Source organism: Drosophila guanche, unplaced genomic scaffold, assembly GCF_900245975.1.
Source record: "Drosophila guanche unplaced genomic scaffold, DGUA_6, whole genome shotgun sequence".
Taxonomy (NCBI): Eukaryota; Metazoa; Arthropoda; class Insecta; order Diptera; family Drosophilidae; genus Drosophila; species Drosophila guanche.
This window is the reverse complement of record NW_022995753.1, coordinates 3,111,878-3,124,886: the sequence shown is the minus strand read 5'-3', so window position 1 is coordinate 3,124,886 and position 13,009 is coordinate 3,111,878. Positions and strand designations below refer to the sequence as shown.

General features: G+C 47.1%; 1 protein-coding gene across 1 annotated transcript; it reads left to right on the top strand.

Moving 5' to 3' along the window:
* The first annotated feature begins 10,296 nt into the window (after window positions 1-10,296).
* On the top strand, window positions 10,297-11,725 carry LOC117588436. The gene is made up of 3 exons (XM_034279717.1): window positions 10,297-10,415; window positions 10,484-11,469; window positions 11,530-11,725. Exons 1-3 carry the CDS (start codon window positions 10,349-10,351, stop codon window positions 11,632-11,634), a joined length of 1,158 nt encoding a protein of 385 aa, XP_034135608.1. The 5' UTR covers window positions 10,297-10,348; the 3' UTR covers window positions 11,635-11,725.
* The last annotated feature ends 1,284 nt before the right edge of the window (window positions 11,726-13,009 follow it).

Below are 13,009 nucleotides of genomic sequence, written 5' to 3'. Positions count from 1 at the left end.
TAAATGCGTTGCACAAGTTGCAAATTCGAGCAACAATCAAAAGGATTCACGCTGCGTGTCCTGTTCCTCGCTGTGGCACACAGCGAGCCAGCGCCGCGGCGACGAAGAGTGAAAAATGTAATTTTAATCGAATTCACTCGCCCCACCCCACCGTTCCGTTCCGTTCCTTTCCCTTCCTATCCCAGGCCCTGCCTATGGTCCATGCATAGTTTTTGATTCCCATTCAAGTGCTAACCTTATTAGTGCCGGAGGACTCTACCCCTCTCGCTGCCCAGGTCCAGGGCCTGATTCGTGTTGTGCCAACAGTCGCTGAGATGACGCAGCGGGCGAACATCATCCCAGCCCCTGGCCCTGGCCAAAGGCATTCTTCTGCGAGAAATGCAATTAACTTGGCCAGCAAAAGCAGCAGCAGCAGCAGCCGCGACGACCCACCATTCACCGTTACACAGCCCAACTCCAAGTCCAATCCCAGCCCCTAGCCCCCAGCCCCCACCCCGCAAATCTCGGGACTCGCATGGCGAGCACAATTAAAACAAAAGGCGTTCGTCGCTAATTAACATTGTTAGCATTAGCGGAGCACTGAAACAAAAACAAAAAAGAAACAGACCAAAAAAAACCCCCACGATAGAGAATAGACAGGAAAAGCGGAAACCCCAGAACTGAGCAGCGATGATGATGATGAGGGGACACCCGTTGTGGCAACTTTGACCTTTTGCAAGCTGTGCTGCACGGCCAGAGACGATACATTGATTCCCTATAAATAATGGAGATATTTTAAGGAATATTTCAAAGAATAGTTGGAGGTGGCCCCGAAGTAACTTCTAAAATTGATGAGCCTTTCCCTAGAGTCGAAAATGTTAATAGATATCCAAAAGAAATAGATGCTGTCAATTCTGGACAAACCCAAGAGAGATCTTCCCCAAAACATTTTATCATCATTCGTTGCACCACTGTGATCTTTCGTGCAATAATATAAGCAATCATCTTACATACTTCCAATGTACATACAAATAACCAAAGCTAATCTACCTTTTGGGTTTGATGATTTTTTATCAAACTAATTAATCATACAGGCATTTTCCATCGCCCGGCAAGGCTCGCTCTAACTTCCATAGAGCGTTTCTGTCGCTCCATTCCTCTGTGAATCCAATTCTGTATACACATGTAAAATTAAATATGGTTTATTGTCAGAGCTAACCCGACCTTTGGCTCTGTATTAATCAACCTTCTGTGTACATTTCAGTCGCACCTTCCCCCTTCGCTTGTTTATTTATCGACTTGCCAACAGTTTTGCACTCTGCCCCCCAATTTACTTTTCGGTTCGTGTGGCTGTTGCTTGTTAAACAAAAAAACAAAAAAAAAACCCCAGTAAAAAGTACGACAAAAATGCAGGGGGACAGGCAGCATTTGTAGCTAATTTTCTTGTCATTGTTTTGACTTTTACACCTTCGCACCGTTTGCCGCCGCGTGTTTACCTGCAAATGGTGTGGAGTGGAGTTGAGTGGAGTGGAGCGGATTGAGGCGGAGTGGAGTGTCGTCGTCGCATTGTTTGGCCATGTAAAATAATATTTTATTTGGCCTGTTTGCCTGCAAAAGCTTCTGGCTAATGAAGGGGGGCTGCCCTGGCTGTTGGCTACCCAAAAAAGGGTTTGAATGTCAGCAGCGAAGCCCTAGAAGAATATTTGAGCAGTGCCACTCCACGAGGCACGAGGATTGATGAAGCGAAACCCCCCTTTCGGGCTGTACAAATAGTGTGCCAAGTCGTCAGGCCTACGCAGACTATGAGAAGTTGCGTATACAAATTTCGATAGGATCTCGGATCTCAGATCTCGAGTCTACGTGGCTGCGTGGCGCCACTCTGTGTGTCCGCTCTGATTTATGTTGCAGTTGCTGCTAAACACCAAAACAGCAGTTGGCTGGAACGCGGCAGCCCAGAGGCAGACTGGGATTAATGGGAAGCACTTGGCAAAGTGAGTTGTCAATGCGGGGCTGCAAGGCAGCAAGTGGCAAGTGGGCACCTACGAGGAAATGGGAAACCCAAACCGAACCTGAAACCGAAACCCAAAACACACACACAAAACACCGGACTCAAACTCGAACCCATTTCCAGCTTATTACTTAATCAATATGCTCATTTGTTTTTCCTTTAACTGGAAGCACTTTGCCAGAGAGTGGATGGAGTGGATGAAGGAGGTGGACGGAGTAGGTTACATATTTTGACAGCATCAGGAGCAATAGGCACACACATACAGCAGAGTGTGGACATGTAAGCGGACCCAGAATGTAATTGGAATCCCGACACCGAGTCCCCTGTGTCCTGGGTGCTGTTTTTGGCGCGTCCTTAACTTCAATTTGGATTCCCTTTCCCCACACTCCGCTTCGATTTCTCGATTTGTCTCGATCTCTACCTGATCTACTTATTTAACATCTAGCAAAGAGATCTCTCTCTCTCTCTCTCTCTATAGCTCCGACAGCTGTTCAGATTTGGCAACTGTCGTCTGTAGACTGTCATCCGTCCTTCTGTCCCTCTGACGTTGGCAATTAGGGCAGTGTCTGGGGCACGGCATGAGGTCCTCGGAATCAGCTGTAGATAAGCAGCCTGCTCCCATTGCCAGCACCACATGACGATGAAAATGAAAGGCGGCAAACGACAGCCAATGCTTGACCACTGGGTGCGCACCCAGTTAACAGATTGGCCAGGCCTCGGGCAACTTGACCGCGGAAGTGACCAAAAGTCGACCCAACTGCCAAGGCGCATGCGCAACGGATTAAGCACAGAGAATGGTGTAGGGAAGGGCGGGAAGTGGGGTGGGGTGGAGTGTCTAGGAAGCGAGTTGCGAGTTGCGCATTGTTAGTGACACGACCGCCTGGAATGAAGCTGTTAGGGCCCGTCGATCTGCGCCCATTGTTACTGCCTCGAGCAGCAAAAACTTGCATCATAATTAAACTGTCGTAATTGCCGCCCCTGAGACGTGACATTTGTGCCCGAGCACGGACCCAGTCACAGTCCCAGTCCCAGTCCCTGGCTCGACTCTCTTCATAAATGTTTGGGCCTCAACCTCAGCGGCAACCGCTGACAAAAGTTTCAATTGTACTCCGGTCGGCTCTTCCGCTCTTCCGCTCTTCGTTGAAAGTTTATCAACATGCAAATAAAACACACTTGAACACTGGGAACCATTCCAACCTCGATACAGTTGCAGCAGCAGCAGCGGCAGCAGATTCAGATTCCGAATTAGAATGAGAGTGTGGTCGGGTTGGACGTCTGCAGGATTAAGCGATACAAAGTGGGGGACCCACTTTGCCCGGAAACCCAGCGGGATAAATGACACAAAACTCAAAACTCACTCCCTATAGACGAGAGGGAAGGCACGAGCACTATCAAATGAAATGTCCAACGCCAATCGGAATGGGCAATGGAGCAATGGAACTTGGACTCCTGCCATGGGTTAATCGAGTTTGTTTGAGATGTTTTTTAAACGAATTCTTAGCCAGAAAATAGTTGACTTCTCCCAGCAGCTGCGGAATCATGAAACTCTCTTCCAACTCTGCGATTCTGGTTCCCAAAGTAACCACTTTCCAGCTCATTTTGTTATTTCTCCATCTATTTTATAAATATCTCTCTCTATGTGCCTTTTGCCACGGGGGCAGAGCAATAATTTTTGTACCGCACGGCCAATTTGATGACATTATTACGGACAACTGCACACAAAATTGCTTCGAGTGGCGCGCGTTTGGACAGGATTTTTGCAACGTTCAGCTGGCAACAAACCTGTGACTCACACAAGCATTTAGTAAGAGAAATACATGTATATAGAAATATCAGAAGACACGGGCAAAGGGACACACACACGAGACACAGTTGACTGTCCTTTTTGTGTTGTGCTCCCAATGGCCTGCCTTGGCATGTGTTGCTGGGCATGAAAATTGCAATTTTTCGCCAGATAATTTCAATTCAGAACTGCACAGAAACCCAAACCCAAATCCAAACCCAAACTCAGACCCGTACCCATATCCGAATTGGGTTTTATATTGGGAATAATGCTGCAATGTTGTTCGCCTTTTCCCGATTTCACACTAGCCGGGGACAATTTCGGCAATTGGCTGAATAGAAATTGATTCGTTGCACCATCATCATCATCATCATCGGACTCTGGACTCCTGACTGTGGAACGTTCCCTGCTACTTGGCTCTTGGGTGTCATTTTTGTGGGGTCGACCGCAGTCGTTTGGCCACAGCGGGTTGCAGTTGCCATTGCCATTGCCTTTGCCCAGTCTGTCTGACTTTGTGGGACCAGCCAGATCGTTTCGATCCATCGATCCGTGCTCCACGTGACGACCGTAACGAAACGGTTGGACAATGGGATGGTGACAGGCCTCCGAGGCACTTCTTTATGGGCCACAATTTTGCGCATTTTTCAGGTCTACTCGAACTTCCAATGTGGCATAATCTGATCTGTTCTTTTCTGTTCGAATGTGATGTATTCATTCCATTTACTACTGCCGATCATTGGCCATTGTCGCCATCTGAAGTGCTAAGTGGTCGCGTGTGACCAATTGGCAGGGAGCACAGCTGGCTGGCTGGCCAAAAGGGAGAGGGAAACAGAGGAGAACCTGAAGGCCAGCAGCAAAATTATGCGTGAAGTGAATTGGTTAGGGAAATTATTTGATTGCAGTGACAATATGGAACGGTAGCGTCGAAGAGTGACTTAAGAATTTTGATTAAATCATCAAGAAAACTTGAAATTCGTTTGCCCAAAAATATCTCCACAGTGGAAGACTGCAGTAAGTAAATGTAAAAAGAATAAAGTCAAAGGACACAAGACACTCTTTGTGCCTCTATTTTGCATGGGGAAAATACAGGAATTTGTTGAAGGAAAATTCTGCAACTGCTCCAAATTGGATTGTCCCGATGCCAATTGAATATTTTGTGTAAGCATTTGTGTTGGCGAGTGGAGAGACCTCCCCTCACCGATATTTATTTGAGAAATTTGAAGGGTAAAATTGAAAAATGGCAGAGGAAATGAAATGACCGGAAGTTAAATCAAACCAACATTGCCCAACAAAATACCCGGACATTGCCATAGAAGGAAAGATGTGAGGCAGTGGCCAGTGGCCAGTGGCCAGTGCCCCAAAGGCGAAAGTCAAGAAAGTTAAAAGGCAAAAATGTTTGTACATCGCATGCCGGGCACGTAACAAACTAAACTAAATACAAATACGAATACGAATACGAATCCATGTGCGAATATTTTGCGAATAATTCAAATAAAATTTACACCTTGGACCAGATTGAGTGGAGCAAAAAAAGGAAAGCAAATCGAATCGAACCGAAGGAGTCTCCACTCTGTTGGCATATTGATAGACTTTGGTCGAATGGTTGACCGACCAAGGGACTACAAACGGAAATCCTTTTTCAATTTTATTTTATTTTACTTTGCACACACACACATCACACACACATACACATCTGCTGCGAGTTATAGCTAAAGTATAAATTGAGTTGCTGGCCACTGAAGTTGATTATGGTCTACGCCTCAACGGATCTCAGCCAACAAATTTCTCTCGATTCGGTTAAAAAATCAACACCCGGCCAGGCCAGCACTTTCTGGCCAGGACTACACACACACACACACACACACACACACACACGCACACACAGAGCAGGACATGTGTGTGAGTGTTTGGGTGGATATGGATGGGTCGTGTGTGTGGACTAAGCCCTGCGGCTCACATATCAGCGCGCATTAAAACAAAGTGGGCATCGATGTAGAACCCGAATACCCGAAACCTACAAAATCCCCACCCTAGCCCTAACCCTTGCCCCCGAGGGGGGTAACTAAATTTGTGCGAAACAAAAGAAAGTCGAACAAACAAAAAACTGTTTGGGGGAGGCAAAGAAAGCGTAAAGGCAAGTCACACAGAAGAAGGGAATACACTAGAAAATGGAAATAGCAGCAAAAATAGCAGCAATGTTCTATGGAAGAAGTGAACAATCGTCAGAGAACTGCAGAGGAACCCGTCAACTCCATCAAAGGAGAGAGTGTGTCACATGGAAAGGGTCACTGCTGCTGTCCGGATGAAACAGAAAGCGGCTGCTCTTTCACTTATCAGAAGCGGGGTCGGTGCTCAAATTATTAACGCCTAAAGCTCCAAATCCGATTTGTGGAACCCTGCTGAGGCCACACAGGCCCCAGGCCCCAGGCCCCCCGACTTAAAGAGAGAGATCCAAACGCTTCCCACACATGATATGCAAAGTGGCAGAGACAGCTGCTGCAGGTTGCAGGGTTGCAGGGTTGCAGGGCGACTCTCTGGAGGATTGAGATTCGTTGGGAGACTCGTTGACTCGGAGACGGAAGTGTTGGCCAGGGTGCACTTGAGGCGAGAGATGGTCGCCTGGCGCCGGAATTCGTGTGAAAAGAGTATTTGAGCGACCTCTTTGGAGTGTCAGCTTGCAGTAGAGATAAGACAGGATGGTAAATGGAATGGGATGACCTGTTTGTGATCGTAAGTGAGGACAAGTGTCGATGCAAGTGTTTGTGCAACATCCTGTGCCCTGTGCCCTGTGTCCTGTGTCCTGTGTCCGAGTGTTCTCAGTTGAGTTCTTCTGGGGCAGCACCGTGTTCCCGCTTGTCGCACTCATTAATTGCATTTCGATAATAATTTCATGCTCGTTAACAGAGGCGCTCTGAGTGTTGTCCTGTCCTGTGTCCTTTCTCTACGTGTGTGTGTGTGTGTGTGCCCTGCAAGTCTAATTTTCTGGCATATTAGTTACAGTACCCACAGCCGCCGTCGCTTGTTATCGTTAAACAGTCGCTAATTAGACGCACATGTGTAACGTGAAACCGCATTTAAGCGACCCCTCCGTCCATTCGTCCGTCCATCCGTCCGCTTATGTTTTCGGTGGAAGGTGGAAGGTTGCTGCATAGAGTGTAGGCATGATATTGTAACTTTAACTGTAACCGTAACTGTAACTGCAACTGAGAGTGGAACGAGAGCAGCAACACGCACCACCAACCACCACCGACGCTCACGTTGTTCCGGCGAAGCACTAAAACTGTCCGAAAAATTGCAACGAAATTGTATCTCCACTTGAACTTCTCGAACTTTTTGTGTGCCCCTCGCACTTGGCACGGGTTAAGCTGCCCGTCACTGGGGGTCAGGTCACAGTCACAGTCACAGCTCTTTGCACAATTTCTGCACTGACAGACCCTGCAAAATATATTGGCAAAAAAGTGTCAAGCGATCTTAATGGTGGGAAAGTGTTGCTGTTGAAAGGTCTCAGGGTCTCTCGATCTGTGATATGAAACGGGGAAACAGCAGTAAAACATTTAGTTCTATTTATGATTACTTTAAGAAATAATTCGATAATTGCATGCCAAATATTCACTCAAATATCTGCCTTAAATTTACCCTGAAAATATGTCAGAATTGTCCCTTAATTGAAGCAATTTTGAGCTGCTTCAATCTTTTTTGTTGCTTCTTATTCAGCATTTTGCAAAGACTTTCCCACTTTTCCTTTAATAAACTTACGTAGAATATTTCCCCATCTTGAATCTTTAGGGCCAACAGATGTGGCCAATGGCCGAAATTAAGCAATCCATCCAGCCCAGTGCCCAGTGCCCAGTGCCCAATGCAGAGTCTCGCTGATGTTATTTTCGTTTCAGCATTTTTTGCCTTTTCTTTTTAATAAATTTCAGCGCAGGATGGGCGCTGGCCAGGACATGGACATTGACGATGCCGGCGACCATGATAGAAACGCCGATGATGTTGGGGTGAGCCCCACCCCCCACACCCCCACTACCAAGCCATAGCTATGACTCCAGCATTGTTATTTTCGTCGGGCGACATTTGCATGCCTCATTTGAGGACAAGTTCCTCTTCATTTATTTATTTTATTGCGGCCTCATTCGCGTTATGAACTCAATGGGCTGTGGACATTATTTTAATAATTGCACTCTCGGCTCTCACAGCAAAAGGAACAACAAGCCAGTCCAATCCATTCCAATACCATTCCATGGCATGCCTCCCCCCCATGTGTTCTGAAATGTTTCTGTTTGGCTCTCTCTTTATGGCTCGCATTCCATTGATTTTCATGGATTTCTCGTAATAAACTTTTGCTGTTTTGTAATTGTTGTATATCCACCGAACTCCCTTTAACTTTTTCGCTATTTTCTGCTTGCGATAGATGGTTGGAAAAATATGTTTGAATGCCATTCAGTAGGTGATAATCGAGCGGAAGAGAAATGCCATGCCGTCTGCGAAGAACCTGCTACCTAGGGGCTGAGACCTGCCAGGAAAAAAACCTGTAAACCAACAAACCAAATACCAATCCCATGGGCTAAGCTTACACATGCTCCTTGTACTTTGTGGCCTTAATTTATCTTGAGTGGATCAATTGGGCGAGCCCACAGAAGCAGAGGCAAAACAAAGGGCTATCGATCGATGGAGGCTATGATCCGCCAGCTCATAGATCGCATCTCATCGCTGCAGTTCGGTCTCGGATCGTATGACTGAACGGACAGGCCACCTTTTGTGGCCGGGTGTGCTTTTGTTGCTGGGCGGGGATTAAGACAAGTGTCGGTTGCACAATGGCCAGGCGATCCATGCACCCAAACAAAGGACCTGCACGATCGCCGGCCAACGATAAAGGATTAGCCCTGGTCCTTGGTCTCTGTACGGGCCTGCCCTTCGACAGACAGCCAGTCTAGCGCGCATCCTCATCCTCATTCTCTCTCTCTCTCTGCTCTGCTCGTCCACATTAGGTCTAAGTGCGGCTTAGCCAAATGCTAATAGATTTGCTAATGTGAAAGCCCCGACAACGGCCACACATGTGTATCCTCTAGCGGCTCCTTCTTTTCTCCTTTCTCCTTGAGGCTTAGCCCGGGGACCTGCACTGGCTTTTATTGTGTGCCGCCTTTTGTGGGAAAGCAACTCCATTGTTGCCACAAATTGCTGAACAAAGCAAAGCGTAGCGCCGGCGCTGCCATCGATCCCACAGCCTACATCCTACACATCCATCCTTCTGCTCCTGTTCACACACACACTCCACACATCCACACATTAATATTTCAATCACTAAAATATATTCGGAACAAACTAACAAATCGGCGTAGCGTGTCCGAGACCATTTTGTATTCATGGCACAGGATTTTCTGGGGCGGCACTCAACAGCAGAGTTTCATTTGGCTGGGAATTGCTTGCCAAAAAGACGACTGGATTTTACACTATCCCAGAGTTTATGGTGTTTTCAATTGAAGAAAACTTCCTGTTTGTCGGGATACATCTTTCTGCTGGATATTTGAATATATGAATATTTTAGTAGCTCATGAGGAGTGCAAGTTTATTAAAGTTACCTACAATTATTGAAGTCATCTAAAATGGGTTTTTTTAATTTTTAAAAAATATTTAAGGCCTTCTTGGCTAACCCTAAAGATAGTCACAAGATTTATTCAACTTTGCTTATTTTTACTGGTAAACCTAATACTACAACACTCCATTTAGGCAGCAGGTTCCTTTGAAATTCCACTGCCACTGCTGATGTATGGAGTGTGGAGTCCTTCTCCATTTCCAGGGCCTCGGCTAGCTTGCGTGCTTTATTTTTTGTATGCCCCTCAGTGTTTTTTACGTGGATTTTCTTTTGTTTTTGTTTTTGTTTTTGGCGGACACAGCTTCATTGGGCCCCAACCATGTTTCTAATCAGTGCAGCTTCCGCTGCCAGTTTCCTCTGCCACTAACAGTTGCAGGTCGCTGTTCCCCCAGTTCCAGTTTCAGTGCCACGTTCTGTCTAACAGCCGTGGGGGGCAGTGCCGTGCGGGGCGTCGGTCAGTCAGTCAACATGGCGCGATATTTGTCAACAAGCGGAACTATAAATATGTATGCAGTTCACGTCAAAAGAGACGGCCCTGTCCAGGGTACGGAATGGTGAGAGAAACTCGGCCAGTCTAAGGGCTGACCGAAATGCAAAAATGAAAAAAAGGAAAATTTGATGTGGGAAAATGGAAATTCCAAGAGGAAATGGATGCCATAGCACTAGGCTTTGATTCAGCCTCTGGGACGGGGTTTCTCTGCGCTGCTCTGAGTGCATTTTATATGATTCAATAGCTTCAAAATTTAAGCTCGAAAATGCAAATCCGCGCAGGCAACGGCAAGCCTAAAGGAAAATCGATAGCTTCCAGGGTGGCCGCCATTCGCAAGTTAATAAAATCTCAGGGTTGTCAGCTCAGAATAAATGTGTGAACAGATCTGGCTGGTCTTTGGTAGGCTTTGAGAATTGCATTATAAATTAATTGTTTGACTTCAAAAGAAAAGTGAAATTTTTGCAGGAAAAAGGAAAAAAGACAAGACCCAACACGATGTTCCGACTGATGGATATGCGAGAGGCTGTCCTCTCATCCGCCGTGAAGCACTCCCTCCTATGCGGTTTGTATTTGCAGTAGTCCGGAGAATAGTTTCTGGGTAAATATCGCCACGGTTTCTTGTCCACCCAGACTCACAGCGTAACGGAAGGTTCCTTGACACCAAGGCACGAGTGCCGTCGTGCGAAAAGCCTGTGGTAAAGGCTCCTCTTCGCAAAGCTCCCAGGGTCAAGGGTCGCATGAAGCCGAAGATGACCGAAATAAAGCGCATGTTGATGCGAAAGGCGCCAGAGCCAAAGGATCCCTTCAAGCAGCTCTTTCCAAACGGCCATAAGTCCGTTGTGCCAGTGTACTGGAAGGAGTTCTTCCAGATCGACTGCGCCATTCGCCCCATAAAGCCCTATTCGAACTCCTGGCACGATGTGAAGGCGCCGCATCTGGTGGAGCAGCTGATGTCCGAGATGAAAGCCGCGAAATCCAAAGCAAAGAACGATGTCGATTTGGTCGAGAGTTTGGAAGAGCTCAAGGGTCACAAATCAAAAGATCGCAGTGCGATTGACAGGCACATCAAGCAGGTGATGCTCTCCGTTATGGCAGAGCCCGAGATATCAAGCAAGGGCATGGGCAAGCAATTGGCAATGAGTTCAGCTGAAGCCAAGTCCCAACTGGCCAAAAAAGAGGGCAGCTGCGAGCCCGGCTCGAAGCTTTTGGTCCCAAAAGTTGGGAAGGCAATCCAGAAGCCACAGAATCAAGCTCCCAATCTCCCAATCCGCGAGAGGAACACGGGCTATGTCGCTGACAAGGAGACTGAGGAGGCTAAGGGCAACCTGGCCGCCGAAAAGTCATTGAAGACCGATGGAAAAGATGCCAAGACTCTGGACACTGGAGCCAGCGGTGAACCGCAGGTAAATCTCTTTACCGAAGAAGCCGAAGAGTTGCAGATTTCCATGTCTCCGAACTCAATGGAGGAACCCAAAGAGAACATTGGAGCCGGGGAAGATGCTCTGGGATTGCTGGAAATGAATGAGAAGGCCAACAACCTGGTCGCTAAAGATGCACAGAAGACAAAGGCTGCCGACGTGAAGACTCTGGAGAATGGAGCCTGCGGTGAACCAGAGGTATGTCTCGGTTCTCAATGAGCTAACGACTGGCTTAGTCCCGTGACTTCTTTCCCACAGATGGAGCTTATTAAAATACCCAAAAACATGTCCGAGCAGAAGGACATTGGAGCCGCGGGTGTGCAGCAGGAGCAGATCGTGTTGGCCAAGGAAAACTCTCCATAGAGTGAATAGCTGAAACCAGAGGAGAATTAGCAGATATAAATTGATTCCGTTTAGTTGATTAATTATAAATGTTTAATAAATCTCGAAGCATGGACTGACTATTCGCTGACCCTGTGGTGTGGTCTCTTGCGCTCCTTTCAGTTCAGGTATGTAAATCACTGTGGATGGCCCCCACTTTGAGCTCCATCACCTGCCTACAAATGACACTTGCAAATCCACTCGATATTGAGAGTTCACATCACCCAGGGCAACAAGAGATGGGTGGCAGCAGTAGTTGGAGTGGGTTAAGGGTAAGTCTAGGCAAAAAAGAAAGTCATAACGAGGCGGCAGGGCAGGCCAGAGGAGAGCAGAGCAGCGACAACAAACAACCGACAACCGACAACCGGGGAATCGGCAACCGGCAACACATAAGCCGCCATGTTACGGATGTGAGTGCAGCAACATCCAACGTTGCACCTCCATGGGGCTTACACACACACACACACACACGGGAAACACTCGGAGGAAAAAAACGAAGCGTGTGGAATGGCCAGCCGATGGAGCAGAGCTGTTGGAGCACATTGATCAGGCAAAAGAAGAGCAATAGCAGGCCGTTGCGGCCAGGAAAACAGCCGAACAGAGACAGGCACAGGCAGGGGAAAACATTTTTTCTAGCAAAGAAATCCGCAATCAAAATTAAAATATAAACAAAATATTGCAAACATTTAATGTTCAGTTCTTCGCTTCCTAGTTCTAGTCAATATTCGTTTTCTCCTGGGGATTCCTTCTATCAAGTTATTGTTGCATTGGCCTTTAGTTATTATTGCTCCTGTTGCTGCATTCCTTTCAAGCAATTTGGTCAAGATGGGAGGCTAAGGCCAACCGTTTCACTTTCAACTCGATACGATGGACACGAGTTGGCCAGTTGCTTTTAAGCATGAAATAGCAATGCGAGCCAGGGCCTGCTCTTGACTTCATATCTCTCACCCATCTGCAAGTCCATCCGAGGGTCCATTCATCTGTCCTTCGGTCCATCCATCCATCCATCCATCCATCTATCGTTGGGTGCTTCAGCCAGGACGCATACAAATCACACTAAACCGAATACGTCAGGGTCGGTGGCAGAGAATGGGAAAGCGAATGGGGATAGAGAAATGGGAGGGATGGGGGGGAGGACATTGGCTTTGGCTTTGGCTTTGGCTCTCCTTTGAGTGCTAGCCCGGGCTCAATATCACAGAAAAATACCCGCAAAAAACGGAACCCGTCAAGGAGAAGAAACAAAAACAAAAAACAAAACAAGTTAGAATGGGTCGCAGAAGACTTTAGTTTCGACTGAAAGATACCCCAAACGAGAGATTCAAAGGAAATATCCATCCATGCAGTAGGACTGTATCAA